The following is a 17,443-nucleotide window of genomic DNA, read 5'->3' as shown; positions in this document are numbered from 1 at the left end:
ACATTTTCCAACATTTGAGCCTAACTAAAATACTATAACCTTGATTTTTCCTAATAGTAGGTAGGAAGTATAAAGCACCTCAATCCTGAGGCGTTCAAATCAATACTGTTAAACTAATTCAAGATTATTATGTTACCTTGATGTACTTAATTGACCATAAGACTTCTTTCAGAATACTCTATTAACCAAAAGCATAGAAAAGAGAATAGCAGAGGAGATTAAAGAATACCTGGTCCTGGTCCTTATCCTATTCCTATATTATTTATAATATGACTGCCTAAACTGGCTATGGTCATTTCAATATGATTAGTACATGATAACTACAAGAATTTCCAAAGTTAACTGATTGTCAAATACATATATACATACATACATACATTCTCACACACATATTGATCAGTACAAAAAACACATATACATACATAAATTCACACACACACACATGTAAGTATTGATATTTGCACATGCCGCAGCCGGGCCGCGGATTCTTCCTCTCAAGTTGTGCCACTTGCCTGATTGTTAATATGACAATTGACCTAAGTTGGTCCTTTCATTTGCTTAATTTGTCTTTGGTTTTTAGAGTTGAGGTGGTAGTTTATTAGACTAGTCAGCCACTTGCATTGCATGAATGAATGTATATCCCACTCTCTATCTTCCCCTCACCAAGGTCTTTGCTTATGACTTCTACTTCAGGATATTTTAAATGGAAATGGCCTAATGTATACTACAGTATAAAGACATAAATTTACACACTTCATGACAAAAGAAATTCATACTTGTCTTCTTGTCATCCTCAAGAGTTGTATTTATTTTGTATTCATCAGTGGGGCAGGAAGCAAGGATCTTTCATTTTTCATAATAATATATTCTGCTAGATCGGTAGGTGGCAGAAATGTTTGAAAATAAGTACATAAGTTAGTGCTTTTAGGCTATTTCACTTTAATGTATTGCCATGATTACACGTGATAAACATTACATTAGAACATTACAGAAAAAGGAAGGAATATTTAGCTTATATATGATAAAGTTATAAAAGTTTGCTGGTGGTTTGGGGAGGGAGGATGGTCCATATTCCCTACATTAATAAAAGTACACAGTTATTCACAATAATTAATCTAGACCACTGATTTTAGATCAGATAGTTTAAATAAATTAAACCAATTTTAAACAATTTCAGTCATTGACTTAAATCAAACGGACAAGATCGGTAACTGTGTGACATAGTTACTGCATGAAATCCTTATCCGAGGGAGGGACCTGTGATAGAGGTTAGACTTTAGAGTGAACAGGAGGTAATCCATCCAACTTTCTCACACAAAAAAAATACAATATAATATTTAATACTAACTAATCACATTTGTTATTAAAAAAATGATGTATTTTAGGAATTTCAATTGTCTTTGAAAATGAGTTGTGACTGTAATATGCAATATTTTATGTTCTGAATAAGAAAGAAGGAACTTGAGATGTTTTCTCTTCCCACCCCCAAATTTATCTTCTCGCGCAAAACACGCAGAAATTTTCGGAAAATGTTTTTCGAAATTTTCTGCGCGAAAAGAGAAATTTGGGGGGTGGGAAGAGAAATATCAGAATTTGATATCCTGAACTGTTGTTGTTGATGAGCCCATTACTTTAATGTTCAGTGTATCAGTAAAAATTTAAATTAATGGAAACAATATTTCAGTGAAGTGCAGAAAACAAGAAGTTGACAGGAATGAAAATCTGATGAAATAAGCAGTAACAGTAATCTAATGGAAGGGGGAGTTAATGATAACAACTCTGAAAGCAGCTCAAGTGATGAAGATCAGTCATGCAAGAAACCAAGGGATTAAAACCTGCATAAAGGCTAAAAAGTCTCTAAGAGTTTATTTCAAGCAGAAGCATCTGATTCAAGCCTTGCAAGATTCATTCTCTTAATTAATTTGAAAAGCCATTTAGGTATGATTTTTGTGAGTGATTTTTGACACTATTGTGAAACTAAACATACAATGTATGGGACTATTCTATAATGTATTTTGTTGCACTCTAGATCAACCAATCAAGGATGAAGCTTGAAAGATTGTACATGGTTAATTCGCAGGATACCTCAAGATTACTTCTAGGTATGATTCCAAGTTTTATATAGTGTGGTTTGTTAAACTTTGCTCAACACACACTGATGTAACTATACTATAGCTAGGAAATAACCAAATAAAACTCTTCCAATATGTTATGTACTTCTCAACAACTAGAAGTTTGACTTTTGTTTTACATATCCATAACAAGATTTACATCAAACTTCTTGACCATTGCCAATTTTAGTTGTTGATTTAAATCACACGGACGAGAGACATAGTTACTACATGGAATCCTTATCCTACGGAGGGACCTGTGATAAAGGTTAGAGTTTAGAGTGATCAGGAGGTAATCTATCCAACTTTCTCACAAAAAAATAAAAATACAATATAATATTTAACAACTAACTAATCACATATGTTATTAAAAAATGATGTATTTTAGTAATCTCAGATTCTCAATTGTCTTTCAACATGAGTTCTGTCTTTCAACACTCTGTGTGACTTTACATTTTGAGCCTAATTAAACCCACAAATAAAGTTTGTGATTCTATTCAGTTTCAGTCTATATCATAAAGGATGACAATATTTCAGTCAAGTGCAGAAAACAAAAAGTTGACAGGAATGAAGACAAATGTGTGAGAATTACAACACATTGAGAAACAACTTGATGGAATATATGAGAAAGAATCCTGATCATAAGGAGTTAAGCCCTTCAATAAAAAGGAAATCTGATGAAATAATGAGTAACAATAATCTAATGGGAGGAGAAGGGGTTAATGGAAACAACTCTGAGAGAACATTGATGAGTCATCCTTATCAAATGGAGTCGACATCCGGCACAAACAAACGTTGTATTTTGGTGAACTTGGTATATTGAACCATCCTAGAAAATCAATGTGACGGTTAGCATGATTATAGAGTTTAGCACATTAACCGTTATAATAGATTTCTAAAGTTTTGAACACAATTTATGTATTTTGTTAAGTTAATGCATTGTCATCTTCTAGGATGATTTTATGGCATCATTATTGCCTACAATCAAGCAGATACTAACATATTAAATAGCAGCAAGACTTTGTTAATTTAAAATAAATCTGAATGACAAATACATACCTCAGAAAAAAGAAAATTGGTACTTGACAAAACAAGACCAAGGACAACAATATATGAATTGAAGACAAAAAAAGGGACTAAGTTGTTGAAGTGTCGGATGCTCTGGTTATTATCCTTGTACAAACTCACCAAACCCTACATAATGTTTAATAAATAGGGTTATGTAGAAAGCTGCACTTGCACTTGAAAATCTCTTCTGTTTGCAAATGCAATGCTGATGTGAAAGACGCGACAGCTGCAATAGTTTGGCCTGCCATAACCTTCCCACTTCTAACTGCTTCATCTAAAGCTAAGGGAATGGAAGCTGCACTTGTGTTACCATAATTAGCCAAATTCAATATCACCCGTTTTGAGGGTACTTCTAACCGAGTCGCAATAGGATCAATAATCCTTTGGTTTGCCTGCATTTATTATGAAGTTTAGGTAACATTCCTTTCTCAAAGTAAGATATTCTCATCTATGTCATGCAATTCCCAAGTTAACTCAAATGACATTTAGTTTTCACTTTCAATCAGAACTGAACCTGCCAATCAGAAAAGTAATAATACGGAAACATATGCGCAGCTATTGAATTGCTATATATAAAGCATATCACATGTCTGAGTTTTGTATTAGAAATTTCTGTGTACCTGATGGATAAGTAACCAATCAATGCTAGAAGCAGGAAGAGCAGCCTTTTCAAGGGCATTTTTGATGGATTGCGGTACACGTCGTACAACAAAGAAAAAGACTTCTTTTCCATTCATTAGAATGCATGAATACAAGGACTGTTTAGGAGGAAAAATCCGCACAGAACCATTTGAATCCAATGCATTATCGGACTCGTTTTCTTTAATGCCAGCATATATAGTGGGTGCTTAATTACGTAGCTTAGAGGAGAAGAGAACAGATCTTCACCATATTTAGCGGGCATTGAGTCAACAAAATAACCAATTCATACCCCTAACGTGACACACAGCTGATATTAATTATTAAACCCAACACAAATCAGCTACAAGCAGCTGTAATATCATAAGACAATGGATTTTTTGTGCAGCCAAGTTGTTTTTGAATCCGTAACACATCACATAATTAAGATTAAAAAATACACCCAATCTTGGAGAGATACCACCAGCATAGGAAAGAACCAAGTTAAGCTCTTCCAATATGTACAAACTAGCTATGGTAAATGACATGAGAACTAGAATAATAGCCAAAGGTGACTTTCTAATACATATATAGATTTGTACAAACATACAAAAACTTACTTACACGTGCAAGTAATCCACAGTCTGGTTTTCTTTCTCTCAAGTTGTGCCACTTTGCCTGATTGTTTATATAACCATGCATTGGCATTGACCAAACCCCTCTCATATTGTTTTGGCTTATCTGATCGTCAACCATGTTATTGTAGGCACCAAAAAAGTTTGAAACAAATAAATAATTAAGTGCTTTAAGGCTGATTCACATTACTGCCATCATTGAACATGATAAACATAACATTAGAACAAAAAAAGAATGAATATTTAACTTAGACATGTGGATTGAGAAACGGATATAAAGGTTGGAGTTATAAAAAACAAAAGGAAAATATAGCAACTATAACATAAGTTTAATTTAATAAGTACTATTTTAGATTAGATTAGATTTACAAGAAGATTGTTCTGAACCACAGTTACAAGTCATATATAATATTCAAAACATGATAGAAATTATAATTCTACCATACCATACAAAATCATCATTGGTTAATATCAAAACATGTACAAACACCACATATACTATAGGGAATCCTCCATGTAAGCACCATTAATGTCCCTGAGGCTTCGGCCTCCAACTTGGATGAGAAAGAGTAACACCATTACGCGTTGCAATATGATCTTTATTTTCGTCTTCAATTTTCTTAGCGTTTGCAAGAAACCTCGATGCATCAAAAACCGAAACTTTTTTTCCCTTGTCATTCCTCGTTGGGATTTCTACGTGACTATCATTGTAATTGTTGACGGAATCAACACCATCTTCACCATTCATCCCCAAAGATTTCATCTTTTTATGCGGAGGCTCACCCAAATCATCATCACAATCCATCTGAGCACGATCATCACCTTCAACTTCAACACGGGTGGTGGAGTTTTCCGAAAACCCTAAATTAGAATAGTTTCCAAAATCTATTAAGTCGAGTGTCTCATCATCGGCTGTATTGAACGAACAGTTAGCGACATCGACATTGTCAAGAGAGACAAAAGACGGAGCATGAACAAAGCCTTGTATGTCCACGAGGAAGTCAGGACGAGATAGCGAAATGATGGGATTAGTTGAGGATGAAGCAATATTGGTACGATGGTTGTAGGTTGAGGTGATTTCATGGAAAGGATTTTCTATTTCGAATCTGTTGCGCTGTAAAAGCTCTTCTTGAGAAGTCGAAATAGGAGCAAACTCTGGGAAAAGATCTTCCATATTCATTATTTCTTCTTCTTCTTCTGCGAGAGCGAACTCAGTGTCTATAGCTAAAACTCAGAAAGTAAGGGTTTGCGTCTTCTCTGCGTCTCTCTGTATTTATACCCTGCCCACTAATTTGTTTTTTTAATCAATAATAATATGTTTCTTTTTCTTTTTCATGAAAATTACTTTAATATTAATAGAGTTTAATCGGAGGAGGAATACTTGGTTAGGCAAAACCACAAATAACAGACACATGAATTCAAACAAACAAACCTTAAAAGTGTTTTATATAGTTTATATTTTGATAAATCTCTAACAACATTTTTATCCTAAGTGTTAACTGATCTTCTTATATTGAGTGAGTATGATGGAAAAAATACGTATGTTTCACACAAAAAATATTAAAATAAATAAATCATAATCACATTTGTTATGTAATTAACTTTAATTATGTTCTATAATTCATAATTTTGTTTTTTAATATAATTTAGATTTAATGTGTAATAATTTTCAATATTTGTAAAAAAGTTACTCTAATAAATATAAACATGAATGAATATATAAAGCCGTGGAAGTGCAAGCAACAACATTATGAGTTTGTAAATTTACAATATGATCATTCTGCAATGCTATCCAAATTGAGTGAATTAATGTACTCCAACTTTGGGGTTTAACAATAAGTCAATAACAATATTCTACATTTGTGCCCCAAATGCATTGCCAATAAATATTGTACTGTAGACAGTTATTATATATTCCCAATTTAGTTGTGACAATGTGCCACTCTAAAAACTTGATTCCTCAGTTGAAGGCCGTGTCAAGAAGTATCTCAAGCTGTTAACAAGAACCTGCATAGACAACAATTTTAATCACTTTAGAATGAATGAATGAATTCATAAACTAATTAAATGTCATTTTGATCAGTCTAATTCATTCAAACATTCAGCATCCTCAAGTAAGTTACCAGCTGGAGAGGCCTGATGATGGCTTTACCCTGGTAGTTGACATGAAACTTTGCCTTAGCCAACAGACCCTAACATTTTACAGTAATGTTTTCAATGTAAGAAACTTAATCATATATAATCAATTGTTACATATGGAGGGGTATCAAGTTGCAGCACAGCATATTTTGGCAATGCATTGTATTTAATTACCTCAGTGTCAAATTCTCCAGATTCAACAGCAATGTTAATGTCAGTAATAATCTTTACAAGATCAACCAATAATCCAGGCCGGTCGGCTGTTTCCACATACAGCAAACTGCAGCACCAACGCCAAAAAACAGATTTAGTAGCTAGTACATGTTACTTACTTAAGGACCAAGCAAGCTCGTATATATTAGCATCATCACCTTCTGTCTATGCCATCATCAGAGACTGTTAAGTGGGTTGCTATGTCCACATCAACCTGAAATTAGTATTTCATAAAATTAGTATGCATATTGTCAACAGAAAAGACTAAAGAGTGAAAAATATTGAATTCATCATCACCTGCTCCTTTGGAGGCAAAAGTCCAAAAGCTGCTCCTAGAGCTAACTGGGCGCTTGATTCCTTTACAACCAGATTGAAAATGTAACTTTAGTTCAATTAAAAGCACATGTAATGTAACCAAATTGTATATATATATATGCTCCAAAATAATGGGATAATTGAGAAGCATATATACTTACCGGGTGATATGTGATCATGTTATTTAAAATTGTCAAACGAATCGCCTCTAACAACTCTGGATCATCCACTTTTCTACCTGTATCACTGCAACAAAGCACCACATGCATCTCCATAGGGATTATTACACAATCTAACAATAAACTTGATATGGCCATTATTAACAACTCCTTAAGCATAATATCGCTTACGCTTTTGTGATTGAAAACTTGTTGTGTTTGCCAGAGGAATCCAGATACACATTTGCCTTAACAACATTCAGCCCCAAGTTTTTCAATGCATTCATCTGCAAGCCAATTATTAACCAAACACCTCTCAATTCTTTTTTCAAAATAATACAGAATAGCATACATAGATATACATATCTGCATAGGTATAAAGTTCTACATAATACACTATGAAGCATTGACACGAACACGGACAACTAACATGACACGTCAACACCAAAGCGTGTGAGACACTAGTCACACCTTCAAATATGAAGTGTCGGTGCTACATATTGCCCTGTCTATAAAAAAATGGAACACTGATTTATTGAGAGAAATCAAATGCTTACAGTGTCCAGAAGAGCACCAAGGCGATCACCAAAGGTTATTTCCACCACAGTTGCATCTGGATCAGAATCTTGATCAATTATAACTATAGGAGTTGGGACGATATCAGCGACACCTTGATTTCCATCCTGTTCTCGAAACCGAGAGTTAAATGCAAATGTTTCTTTTCAGTCATTAGAATATATAAGTCTACTGCAGAGGCCTATTGACATGCTAAAGTTGTCAAATACCTCCACATTAGAAATAGCCGTTGCTCGAGGGATGATTGTAAATCCTGAAGATGATAATCTGATAAAAGGATACATACAATTAACACATAATGGACACTTCATTAATGTGCAATCCTAGCAGGCTACTTCACTCACTTGTCACTTCCCAAGTTGAATATACTTAATCAAATGATATGACATTTTTTAAGTACTCATCATGCTCTCTAGTCTAATTAACAAGTATTGATATATCTATCTAAAAATAGCCAAACAAGATATTATATTAGGTAGCAATAAAAGAAGTGAACAGATAAGATAAATTACTTGTCAGAATCAGCACTTTTAGGCAGAAGTGGCAAGTCAAGTGACAGAAAGAGCAAAAGAGTAAAAGTGTTAGAAAATTTATACTACCTTGTTTTGTGAAGAATGGAAGATGGTTTAATAGTATCATACATAGAAGTGGTCTTCAACATGGAGACACTGCAAATGGATTTTTCCAATACTTTGAAGCAATTATTATTATTATTATTATCAGGACTGAGGTGAAGTCCAAGACTGCAAGCTGCCATAGCCACAGACATTCTTGAAAGAGTATAGAGATTTGAGAATTAAAGAGAAAAAAATGAAGTTATATATTCAAAGAGACAGAAGACATGGCTTAGCAGATAGCATGGGAAATGAGAGATAGAGCACAATGAATTTATCTATATCTTTTAGAATGGAAATAAATCTGTGACGTCCACTTCTAATCTTAATGATACTTTTGGACAACTAATAAAATAGTGACGCGTTTGGTATATATTATATATTTCTGTGAATCAAGTGTGCCATGACATCCTCATCCTGTTATGTAGGAGCAGATAAAACTGGTCCCTCCTCACTTTATTATTGTTTTTTTATTTTATAATAACTATTTCAGCTGCTACTTCTCCATTTTGTTTTTACAAACTTGCATTTTCTATTACACTACATAATATATCTTATATATATTCAAAGATAATTTACACATGAATAAAAAGTAAACAAATAACAAATTGTGCTGCTAAATTTTTCTGGCAAAACCAATCCTCTTAAAAACTATATATTGTTGTGAATTCTAGCCGAAAACCACACCAATAACAAATAGTAGAACCAACTATCTATAGTGTGTGAGACAAATGGATTGAAGCAACCAAATCAAACATGGATGAGCAATTTAAACAAACAAGCTAAAACTACCGAAAGCGATAAATAACACAAAGAAATTGTTTACCCAGTTCGGTTCAAACCAACCTACTATGGGGAGAGAGACTCTCTGATCCACTATCAACCAATAACTTGATTACAAAGAGATACAAACCAAAGAGTTACAAAATTTAGAGTTTTCCTAAATCTACCATTTTCCCAAATCTCTTCCCATGACCAAGAGATTCAATCAATACATGTTTCCCGGTGTTACAAAGATCACCCAACCCTAGAGAATACCCAAGAGAAACCCCCTTGAACCCTAGATCTATGTTGGTGAGAAGCCCCTTTGCAAAACCTCACTTTTCTCTCTCATCCGCTCCTCTCTTTCTTCCCTTGCAGCTGAAACAACAAAGAAACAGGGTATATAATACCCGTGGTCACGCCGCGAGTGAAGCATGCCACGCCGCGCGTGACCGGCAGCTGAACCAGCACCAACCCATCCTGCTATTGCGCGCCGCGTGAGAACATCACGTCCTGGCGTAGTGCAAAGCTCCCGGACCAACAAACATCAATTTTCCAAAACAATTCTCCAACATATATATTTAAGGACTTAAAAGATACCACATTACTATGTATGACCTTTTGAACTATTTTCAAAAGATCTAACTATTAAACATCAATGAATTCGCCATTATAATAAATGAAAATAGAATATAATCAACAAATTAACATAATACTAATTAGAGAGTATACTTTAAAAAATTAATGGTTTGATGAAAAATGACATTTATTTTGGAAGAAAGTTAGATTTTTAAATTACAGTTATTATGGTTAATGGTTATGTAGGCAAAATGAAGTGGTAACAATGAGATCTTCAAAAGAGATCCCTAAAACATTAATATTAATGTCGTTACGGTTGATCATTGTGGTTGATAATCTAAAGTACATTTTCACAACTACTAACAACAAACTTATCGGCAAGCTTTTATTCATTCCTGGAATATTCTCCACCAAAATATTCTGGTATAATTACCAGTATTACTTAACAATTTTCTTGTATAAAATTTGAGTAAAATAATTTCCTTAGTTTCCATCTTATAATCATCTATATATATAAAATAACATGGTGAACTTGGTAAATCATTTTGACGGGAAACTAGAGAGAGAGAGAGAGAGAGAGAGAGAGAGAGAGAGAGAGAGAGATTTGTATGATTTGAAACAGTTGAGGACTCGGGCACGCTTCCATAAGATGAGAGTGGAAGAAAGATAAGAACAAAACTTCAAGGGACAATCCTAACATAAACTTGTCATAAGTCATAACCAATATAAAGTTCCGTGCAAGAAATCCTTAGTTGCCACAGCTTATCTAAAAAGACAAAAAAAAAAAAAAAAAACACTTCCAAGTTCTAGAGCTTTGTTTGAAAGATTGACGTTTAATAGATTAGTATTCAAGTTTTGTAGACACTTAGTATGTATTTTGTTAAGCTAATGCATTTCCATCTTCTAGGATGATTTTATTGCATCATTATTGCCTACAAAACTTTGTTTGTCACTCACAGTCACAGTACCACATGGATTAGGCAAATACTAACTATATTAAAATTGATATGCGATGCATTTAATATAGAAGGTAAAGCACATGTCTAAAATTAGGTAGTTGGTTGGTTTTGACTGTTGAAAATGATATCTAGAGTACAATCAAGCAGACACTGTCCATGCTGCAATGTTTTTTACAATTATCATTGAGAAACATATTGAATAGTAAGCCTCTTTTAATTAAAAATAAATCTGAATGAAAAATACATACCTCAAAAAAAAAAAAATTGATACTTGACAAAACAAGACCAATGACAACAATATATGAATTGAAGACAAAAAAAAAAAGGACTAAGTTGTGGAAGTGCTGGATGCTCTGGATATTATCCTTGTGCAAACTCACCAAACCCGATTTCTACATATATATGTTTAAGAAATTGGGTTATGTAGAGCACTTGCACTTGAAAATCTATTCTGTTTGCAAATGCAATTCTGATATGAAAGACGCGACTTAGCCCCAACGAAGAATTGCTGAACCCCAAGTAAGACCGGCACCAAAACCAGCAGCTGCAATAGTTTGGCCTGCTTTAACCTTACCACTTCTAACTGCTTCATCTAAAGCTAGGGGAATGGAAGCTGCACTTGTGTTACCATAATTAGCCAAATTCGATATCACCCGTTCTGAGGGTACTTCTAACCGAGTCGCAACTGCATCAATAATCCTTTGGTTTGCCTGCATTTATTATGAAGTGTAGGTAACATTCCTTTCTCAAAGTAAGGCATTATCGTGTATGTCATGCAATTCGCAAGTTAACTCAAATGACATTTAGTTTTCACTTTCAATTAGAATTGAACAAACCAATTAGCAAAGTAATAGTACCGAAACATATGTGCAGCTATTGTATTGCTGTATATAAAGGATATCACATGCCTGAGTTTTGTATTAGAAATTTCTGTGTACCTGATGGAGAAGTAACCAATCAATGCTAGATGCAGGGAGACCAGCCTTTTCAAGGGCATTTTCGATCGACTGTGGCACACATCGTACAGCAAAGCGGAAGACTTCTTTTCCATTCATTTGAATGCACGAATACGAGGACTGTTTGGGAGGAAAGCTCCGCACAGAACCATTTGAATCCAATGCATTATTCGACTCGTTTTCTTTTATGCCAGCATTCAAATGCCTACATGAAGAGAGAGTAGGTGCTTAATTACATAGCTTATAGGAAGACGAGATCAGATCTTCTCAATATGAGACACACATACCTTAGACCACTACCATCGCTATGCACATCAAAACCAAATAAACCATCTTCTTCACTGTTGCACGCCTGCAATATAATGATAATACCAATAAAACCAATTTATATCTGTTCACAATAAAGTACTTCTTGTTGAATAAAAAAGAATCAATTTGCTATTGTTCCTAAGCAACAATCATATCACGTGAAAAACTAAAGACAGCAGACTTATCTCAGAAATAATGTAATATTTTTTTTATTTGCAGTCAAATAAGTTTGTTCAAAGGATCAGGACAGTAATTTTCTATCATCTTAAATTTTACAAAAGACTCTCAATACCTTTCCTCTTCATCTTAAACAAAGAAATGATAAAAATGATCAGCAAACTAAAAGTTGCAGTAAAGAAACAAGTTCCAATTGCTAACTCATATTTTCTACACATTGAACAATGCCATGAAGATATACAATCACCTGTACTACTACAGCACCAGCAGCATCACCAAAAAGAATACAGGTCCCTCTATCTGTCCAATCAACATATCGTGAAAGAGCATCTGCTCCAATAACTAGAACATTACGAAATCCACCCCCTGCATTCAGACAGATAAAGAGAAATGAATTTCACCACATTTAGAGGGAATTGAGTCAACAAAATAACCAATTCATACCCCTAACATGACACGCAGCTGATATTAAACCCAATACAAATCCACTACAAGCAGCCGTAATATCATAAGACAATGGAATTTTTGTGCAGCCAAGTTGCTTTTGAATCTGCAACTCATAGGATAATTAGGATTAAAAAAATATACCCAATCTTGGAGAGATGCCAGCATTGGAATAAGTTCAATACTTAATAGGGATCTTGTAACATCATAATTTTTCAAGTACTTTATCAATCAATTAAAGGGTATTAAAGCAAGCAATGCAACAGATTAATTAACTAAGCTTAAAGACAAAGACACCAGCAGAATGTAAAGAATTATACTCAATATGACATATCATGAACCCATACCTGTGGAGCGCTGCCAAAAAGATCCTCCGGTGTGGATGTGCACATTAATATAAGGTCAATATCATCCGGATCAAGCTTTGCCATCTCAAGCGCTTTCTTAGCTGCCTCCGCTGCTAAGGTTGTCAAGCTATCTCCACCTTTAAGCACAACAACAGGCAATAGCACGCCAAGAAAATCAATATAATACTATAAAACGTCCTAAAAGATTCTAAACAAGTTTCCAGATATATATTTATCAGAATATCTTAGGGAAAAAGGGGTTTACAAAGCTGGCAACGCTCCATTAATGGAAGCTTCCTGGAAGCACTGACACAGACACCGCTAATAATTTGAGAAAATGGAATTATTGAATGTAATAATGATATAATACATGTCTGTATAAGACACCGGACACACCGTCAATCTGAAGTTTTGATGCTACATAGGAAGCTTCACCCTACGAGAAACAACACTCAAGGTACCTAATCTTAGAGCTACATCTTGCCAATTTATCATTAACAGCCTAAATCTGAAACTAAGCAAGTAATAATCCAATCCAATTAGTACCTATATTGTTTATGACAACAACATGGACTAAAACAAAAGACTAACCGGAAAGAACTCTCCGTTTACGAATCCCGGTTCTGACAGATATCCATTCATCATTAGTATCAACAATTTTTGAAAGGTCATCATTAGAAATCTGAAGAGCTGGCACAGCAGAACCACATCCAACTAACTTGCACCCTTTACTTACAAGCCTGTGAAGTGAACAAACAAACAAACAAACATGAATTGCATGAATACTAAAAAAAACAAAAAGGAGCATTCTTAATGTGATCCCAACCCAAATAACATCATAAAAAAATATGTGATAAAACCCTGATTTACATAACCACCTATAATAATTAATAATAACTAAAATGTTGAAAAGTATTATTATTGATATTGGGTGTGATTAAAAATGAAAACTTTGAAATAAAAATAGATCGGGCAGAGGAATTAGAAATGAAAAAGTGACCTGGGTGTTGGAGATTGAGAAGGGGAAACAGTGGAAGCATAGTTTTGAGCTCCAGAGCAGAAAACTTTGAAACCTTGAAATCGATGAATGGAAGAGAAAGGACGAACCCTTACAGTGAAGTTGGGAACCGAAGGAGTATAGAACAACCCAGATGCATTGGCCATTTACAAAAACAGCTACAAAAAATTGATGCTATATACTACAAAAGCTAAGAAATTTATATAATAAATGATTAATAGTATGTAGTATATAGAAGAGAAGAATGAAGAAGAAAACGCAAGAGCATGTGTGAGACAAGATGAAAACAATGAATGAGTGATCTTAGGTAGCTCCGAAGGGATTGTTTGTGGCGATTTTGGTTTAGTTGAGGAAACTCCAATGTTGTTTTTCTTGTGTTGTGTGTCAATTTTCTCTGTCGATGTTATTCTTAATTTTTATTTGCAATTAAATTATGGGAAAAGCTTTTTATTTTATTTTTAAGGAAAGGGAAAAGCTAAATTGTCTACTTAGTTTTTTTTTTAAATAAAAATAAATAATGGATACTTCCTCGGGCACAACTTTAAAGCTTCGCACACAACTCAATTTTGATCAATAATTTACCAAAAGGATACCGAAATGACCGTAATCGAGTTATCTTTCAACATAATCAAACCCCACTGAATTTGGAGTTACAAAGAGAGATTAATTACCGTTTTAGTGAAGGTATGTCCCCAAAATTCTGCAAAAAATCTGCTTTCGAGTCACAACTTCAAAGCTTCGCATACAACTCAATTTGGATCCATAATTCACCAAACAGCTACCGAAATGACCGTAATCGAGTTATCTTTCCACATAATCAAACCCCACTGAATTTGGAGTTACAAAGAGAGATTAATTACCGTTTTAGTGAAGGTATGTCCCCAAAATTCTGCAAAAAATCTGCTTTCGAGTCACAACTTCAAAGCTTCGCATACAACTCAATTTGGATCCATAATTCACCAAATGGCTACCGAAATGACCGTAATCGAGTTAGCTTTCCACAGAATCAAACCCCACTAAATTTGGAGTTACAGAGAGAGATTAATTACCGTTTTAGTGAAGGTCTGTCCAATTACTAATTCTGCAGAAATCTACTTGTGATCTTCAAATTCAACATCGTCTACCGAACACATCGTAACTCCAAATTCGACGAAATTGAAATGCCAACAAGGGTAATTTCGTTAGATTTCCATACATGTAAATAGTATTAAAAAATGAGCTACAGGGTGAGAGGAATGACGAGAATACCAGTAGTAGTTTCATACGATAATTAATTTGAACAGACCTTCACTAAAACAGTAATTAATCTCTCTCTGTAACTCCAAATTTAGTGGAGTTTGATTCTGTGGAAAACTAACTCGATTGCGGTCGTTTCGGTACCAGTTTGGTGAATTATTGATCCGAATTGAGTTCTGTGCGTAGCTTTGAACTTGAGGCTCAAAAGCAGATTTTGTGCAAAATTTTGGTGGGGGGGCAAAATCCAACAAATTATAAAATAGGGGGGGTAAAATTTCGCATTTTAAAATAGGGGGAGTAAAATTCCGTATTTTTCAAAATAGGGGGGGGTAAAACTGCATTTAAGCCTAATTTTTATTTGCAATTAAATTATGGGAAAAGCTTTTTTTTTTTTTAAGGAAAGGGAAAAGCTAAATTGTCTACTTAGGTTTTTTTTTTTAAATAAAAATAAATAGTGGATACTTCCTCAGGACACATTTATAAAAATAAAAAAAAAATACTTCAAATTTTGGTCACTATTATAAAGAAAAATTAAATATTTTTAAATTAATTAATAATACTATTATTTCTAATATACTCTTATTTAATTTTATTGTTTTAGATATTTATTTTACTTTTTCACTTTTCAATAGGAGTATTATAGTAAATTTAACTCATATTTTGCATTAAATCAAGAAAATTAACTACACATAACTAAATTTCTTAAACACCGCGTAAACAATTCTTTTGCTAATATTTGTGACTGAAGGGAGTAGCTTATAAGTTAGCTTATAAATAACAGATGAGCGAATAAACTAGCTGATTAAGGGCCCGTTTGAATTAGCTTATTTTTAAGTTTATGCAAACATCTTATGCAATTTTTATGTATTATTATAAGTTTGTTAAGGTATTTTATGATAAAATAGCTTATAAAAATATATTTTTCACTGGTGTGAACTTATAAAATAGCATAAAACATAATTTATATTGCATAAGCTGTTTGCATAATAAGCTAAAAAATAAGCTAATCCAAACGGATCCTTAATTTATAGTTAAAAAATAAAAATAAATAGTGGATAACTTATAAATTAGCTTTATAACAGATAAGCGAATAACCTAGCTGATTAAATTTATAGTTTTATAAGTATGAATGAAATAACATAAAAAATATATGTTTGATTAATATTTAATTTTTTTCAAGTAATTGACGCAGTCGGTAGCGGGAAGGAATAACAAACGTTAATCCTATAACATGAACACAGGTTTGCAAGCAACAAACTATAATTTTATGGAATGAAAAAAGTTGCAAGGCCACAATAGTTTAACTTAAATAGTTAGAGAAAAATAAAAATAACAAATTTAGCTAAAAGACAGTAAAAGTAAATAACAAATCTAGCGAAATAGAAATAACAAATCTAACTAAAATATAGCTAAAATACTAAACAAACCCTCCTAAATCAGTAATATTGGTAGAAAAAATAAGAAGCTATACACTCATATAAGCTACTTGAAATGACATTTGTAAAATAAGTTATAATAAGTTAGTAAAATAAGCTATAAATTTTTTTTGAAAAATTGTTATCAAACAAAACTTTTAGCTTATCAACTATAAGTTGTAAGCTAGCTTATATGTCTTCTCAACAAAGCCTTAAGACACTTGTTAGTACACTATAGATGGTAATTTTGTATGAAAAATTGTGCATTTTATATTTTTAGAAGTCAAATATTATTTTGTTCAAGATGTAATTAATATTTGAAGTATTGTCATAACTCTTAAATTAAATAAAAACTATGTAACTAGGAAAGAAAAATGGTGGCAAATTCTAATTCAATGTATAAAAATGTTCGAATTTGATTCTTCAACTATATATAAGTTTTTAATAGCTTATTATTTCATTTATTTTTTAAATTAAAAAAGGAAAAAAAATGTAAGTAAAAAAAGGCAATAGATACATACATAAGATTGTAGAGTAGTAGTTAACCCGGTGGCAGTTGAGTGTGGGGTAATCTAGATTTTCAATTGGGTTGGTTGAACTAACTATCATTTCATTTTTATTTATTTATTTTAATTAAATTAACTGTGATTGAAAGTGGAATAAATTTTTCATGAAAAAGAAAGAAAAGTGAAATTAATATAAGTAGAAATTATTTTATCGAAAAAAAAGTAGAATTTAATAATTTATGTATTTTTGTATAGTGTAAATTTTATTGAAGTATATTCTTCGATGTA

At 33.0% G+C, this 17,443-nt stretch overlaps 2 protein-coding genes across 2 annotated transcripts; both read right to left on the bottom strand.

The window, feature by feature from the left end:
• Positions 1-6,166: 6,166 nt before the first annotated feature.
• On the bottom strand, positions 6,167-8,785 carry LOC123899918 (ACT domain-containing protein ACR11-like). Its single transcript, XM_045951184.1, has 10 exons — positions 8,433-8,785; positions 8,043-8,100; positions 7,815-7,940; positions 7,450-7,544; positions 7,261-7,345; positions 7,082-7,141; positions 6,943-6,998; positions 6,746-6,851; positions 6,556-6,624; positions 6,167-6,439 (listed from the first exon to the last, which is right to left on the bottom strand). Exons 1-10 carry the CDS (start codon positions 8,600-8,602, stop codon positions 6,377-6,379), a joined length of 888 nt encoding a protein of 295 aa, XP_045807140.1. The 5' UTR covers positions 8,603-8,785; the 3' UTR covers positions 6,167-6,376.
• A 2,043-nt stretch (positions 8,786-10,828) lies between these two features.
• LOC123898803 (3-oxoacyl-[acyl-carrier-protein] synthase 3 A, chloroplastic-like) lies at positions 10,829-14,431 on the bottom strand. Its single transcript, XM_045949818.1, has 8 exons — positions 13,981-14,431; positions 13,572-13,720; positions 12,981-13,117; positions 12,634-12,739; positions 12,437-12,555; positions 11,991-12,055; positions 11,686-11,908; positions 10,829-11,457 (listed from the first exon to the last, which is right to left on the bottom strand). Exons 1-8 carry the CDS (start codon positions 14,142-14,144, stop codon positions 11,236-11,238), a joined length of 1,185 nt encoding a protein of 394 aa, XP_045805774.1. The 5' UTR covers positions 14,145-14,431; the 3' UTR covers positions 10,829-11,235.
• Between the last annotated feature and the right edge of the window lie 3,012 nt (positions 14,432-17,443).

This window comes from Trifolium pratense, linkage group LG7 (assembly GCF_020283565.1).
Source record: "Trifolium pratense cultivar HEN17-A07 linkage group LG7, ARS_RC_1.1, whole genome shotgun sequence".
Classification (NCBI taxonomy): domain Eukaryota; kingdom Viridiplantae; phylum Streptophyta; class Magnoliopsida; order Fabales; family Fabaceae; genus Trifolium; species Trifolium pratense.
This window is presented reverse-complemented; position numbering and strand designations above follow the sequence as displayed.

Coding starts and splice junctions, on each gene's coding strand:
- LOC123898803 (XM_045949818.1), bottom strand. CDS start 14,144: ATGGCCAATGCATCTGGGTTGTTCTATACTCCTTCGGTTCCCAACTTC. Junction 13,721..13,980: donor TCTCAATCTCCAACACCCAG/GTCACTTTTTCA, acceptor TTCACTTCACAG/GCTTGTAAGTAAAGGGTGCA. Junction 12,740..12,980: donor TTTTTGGCAGCGCTCCACAG/GTATGGGTTCAT, acceptor TATGAGTTGCAG/ATTCAAAAGCAACTTGGCTG.
- LOC123899918 (XM_045951184.1), bottom strand. CDS start 8,602: ATGTCTGTGGCTATGGCAGCTTGCAGTCTTGGACTTCACCTCAGTCCT. Junction 6,999..7,081: donor TTTTGCCTCCAAAGGAGCAG/GTGATGATGAAT, acceptor TACTAATTTCAG/GTTGATGTGGACATAGCAAC. Junction 6,625..6,745: donor CTGGAGAATTTGACACTGAG/GTAATTAAATAC, acceptor GTAAAATGTTAG/GGTCTGTTGGCTAAGGCAAA.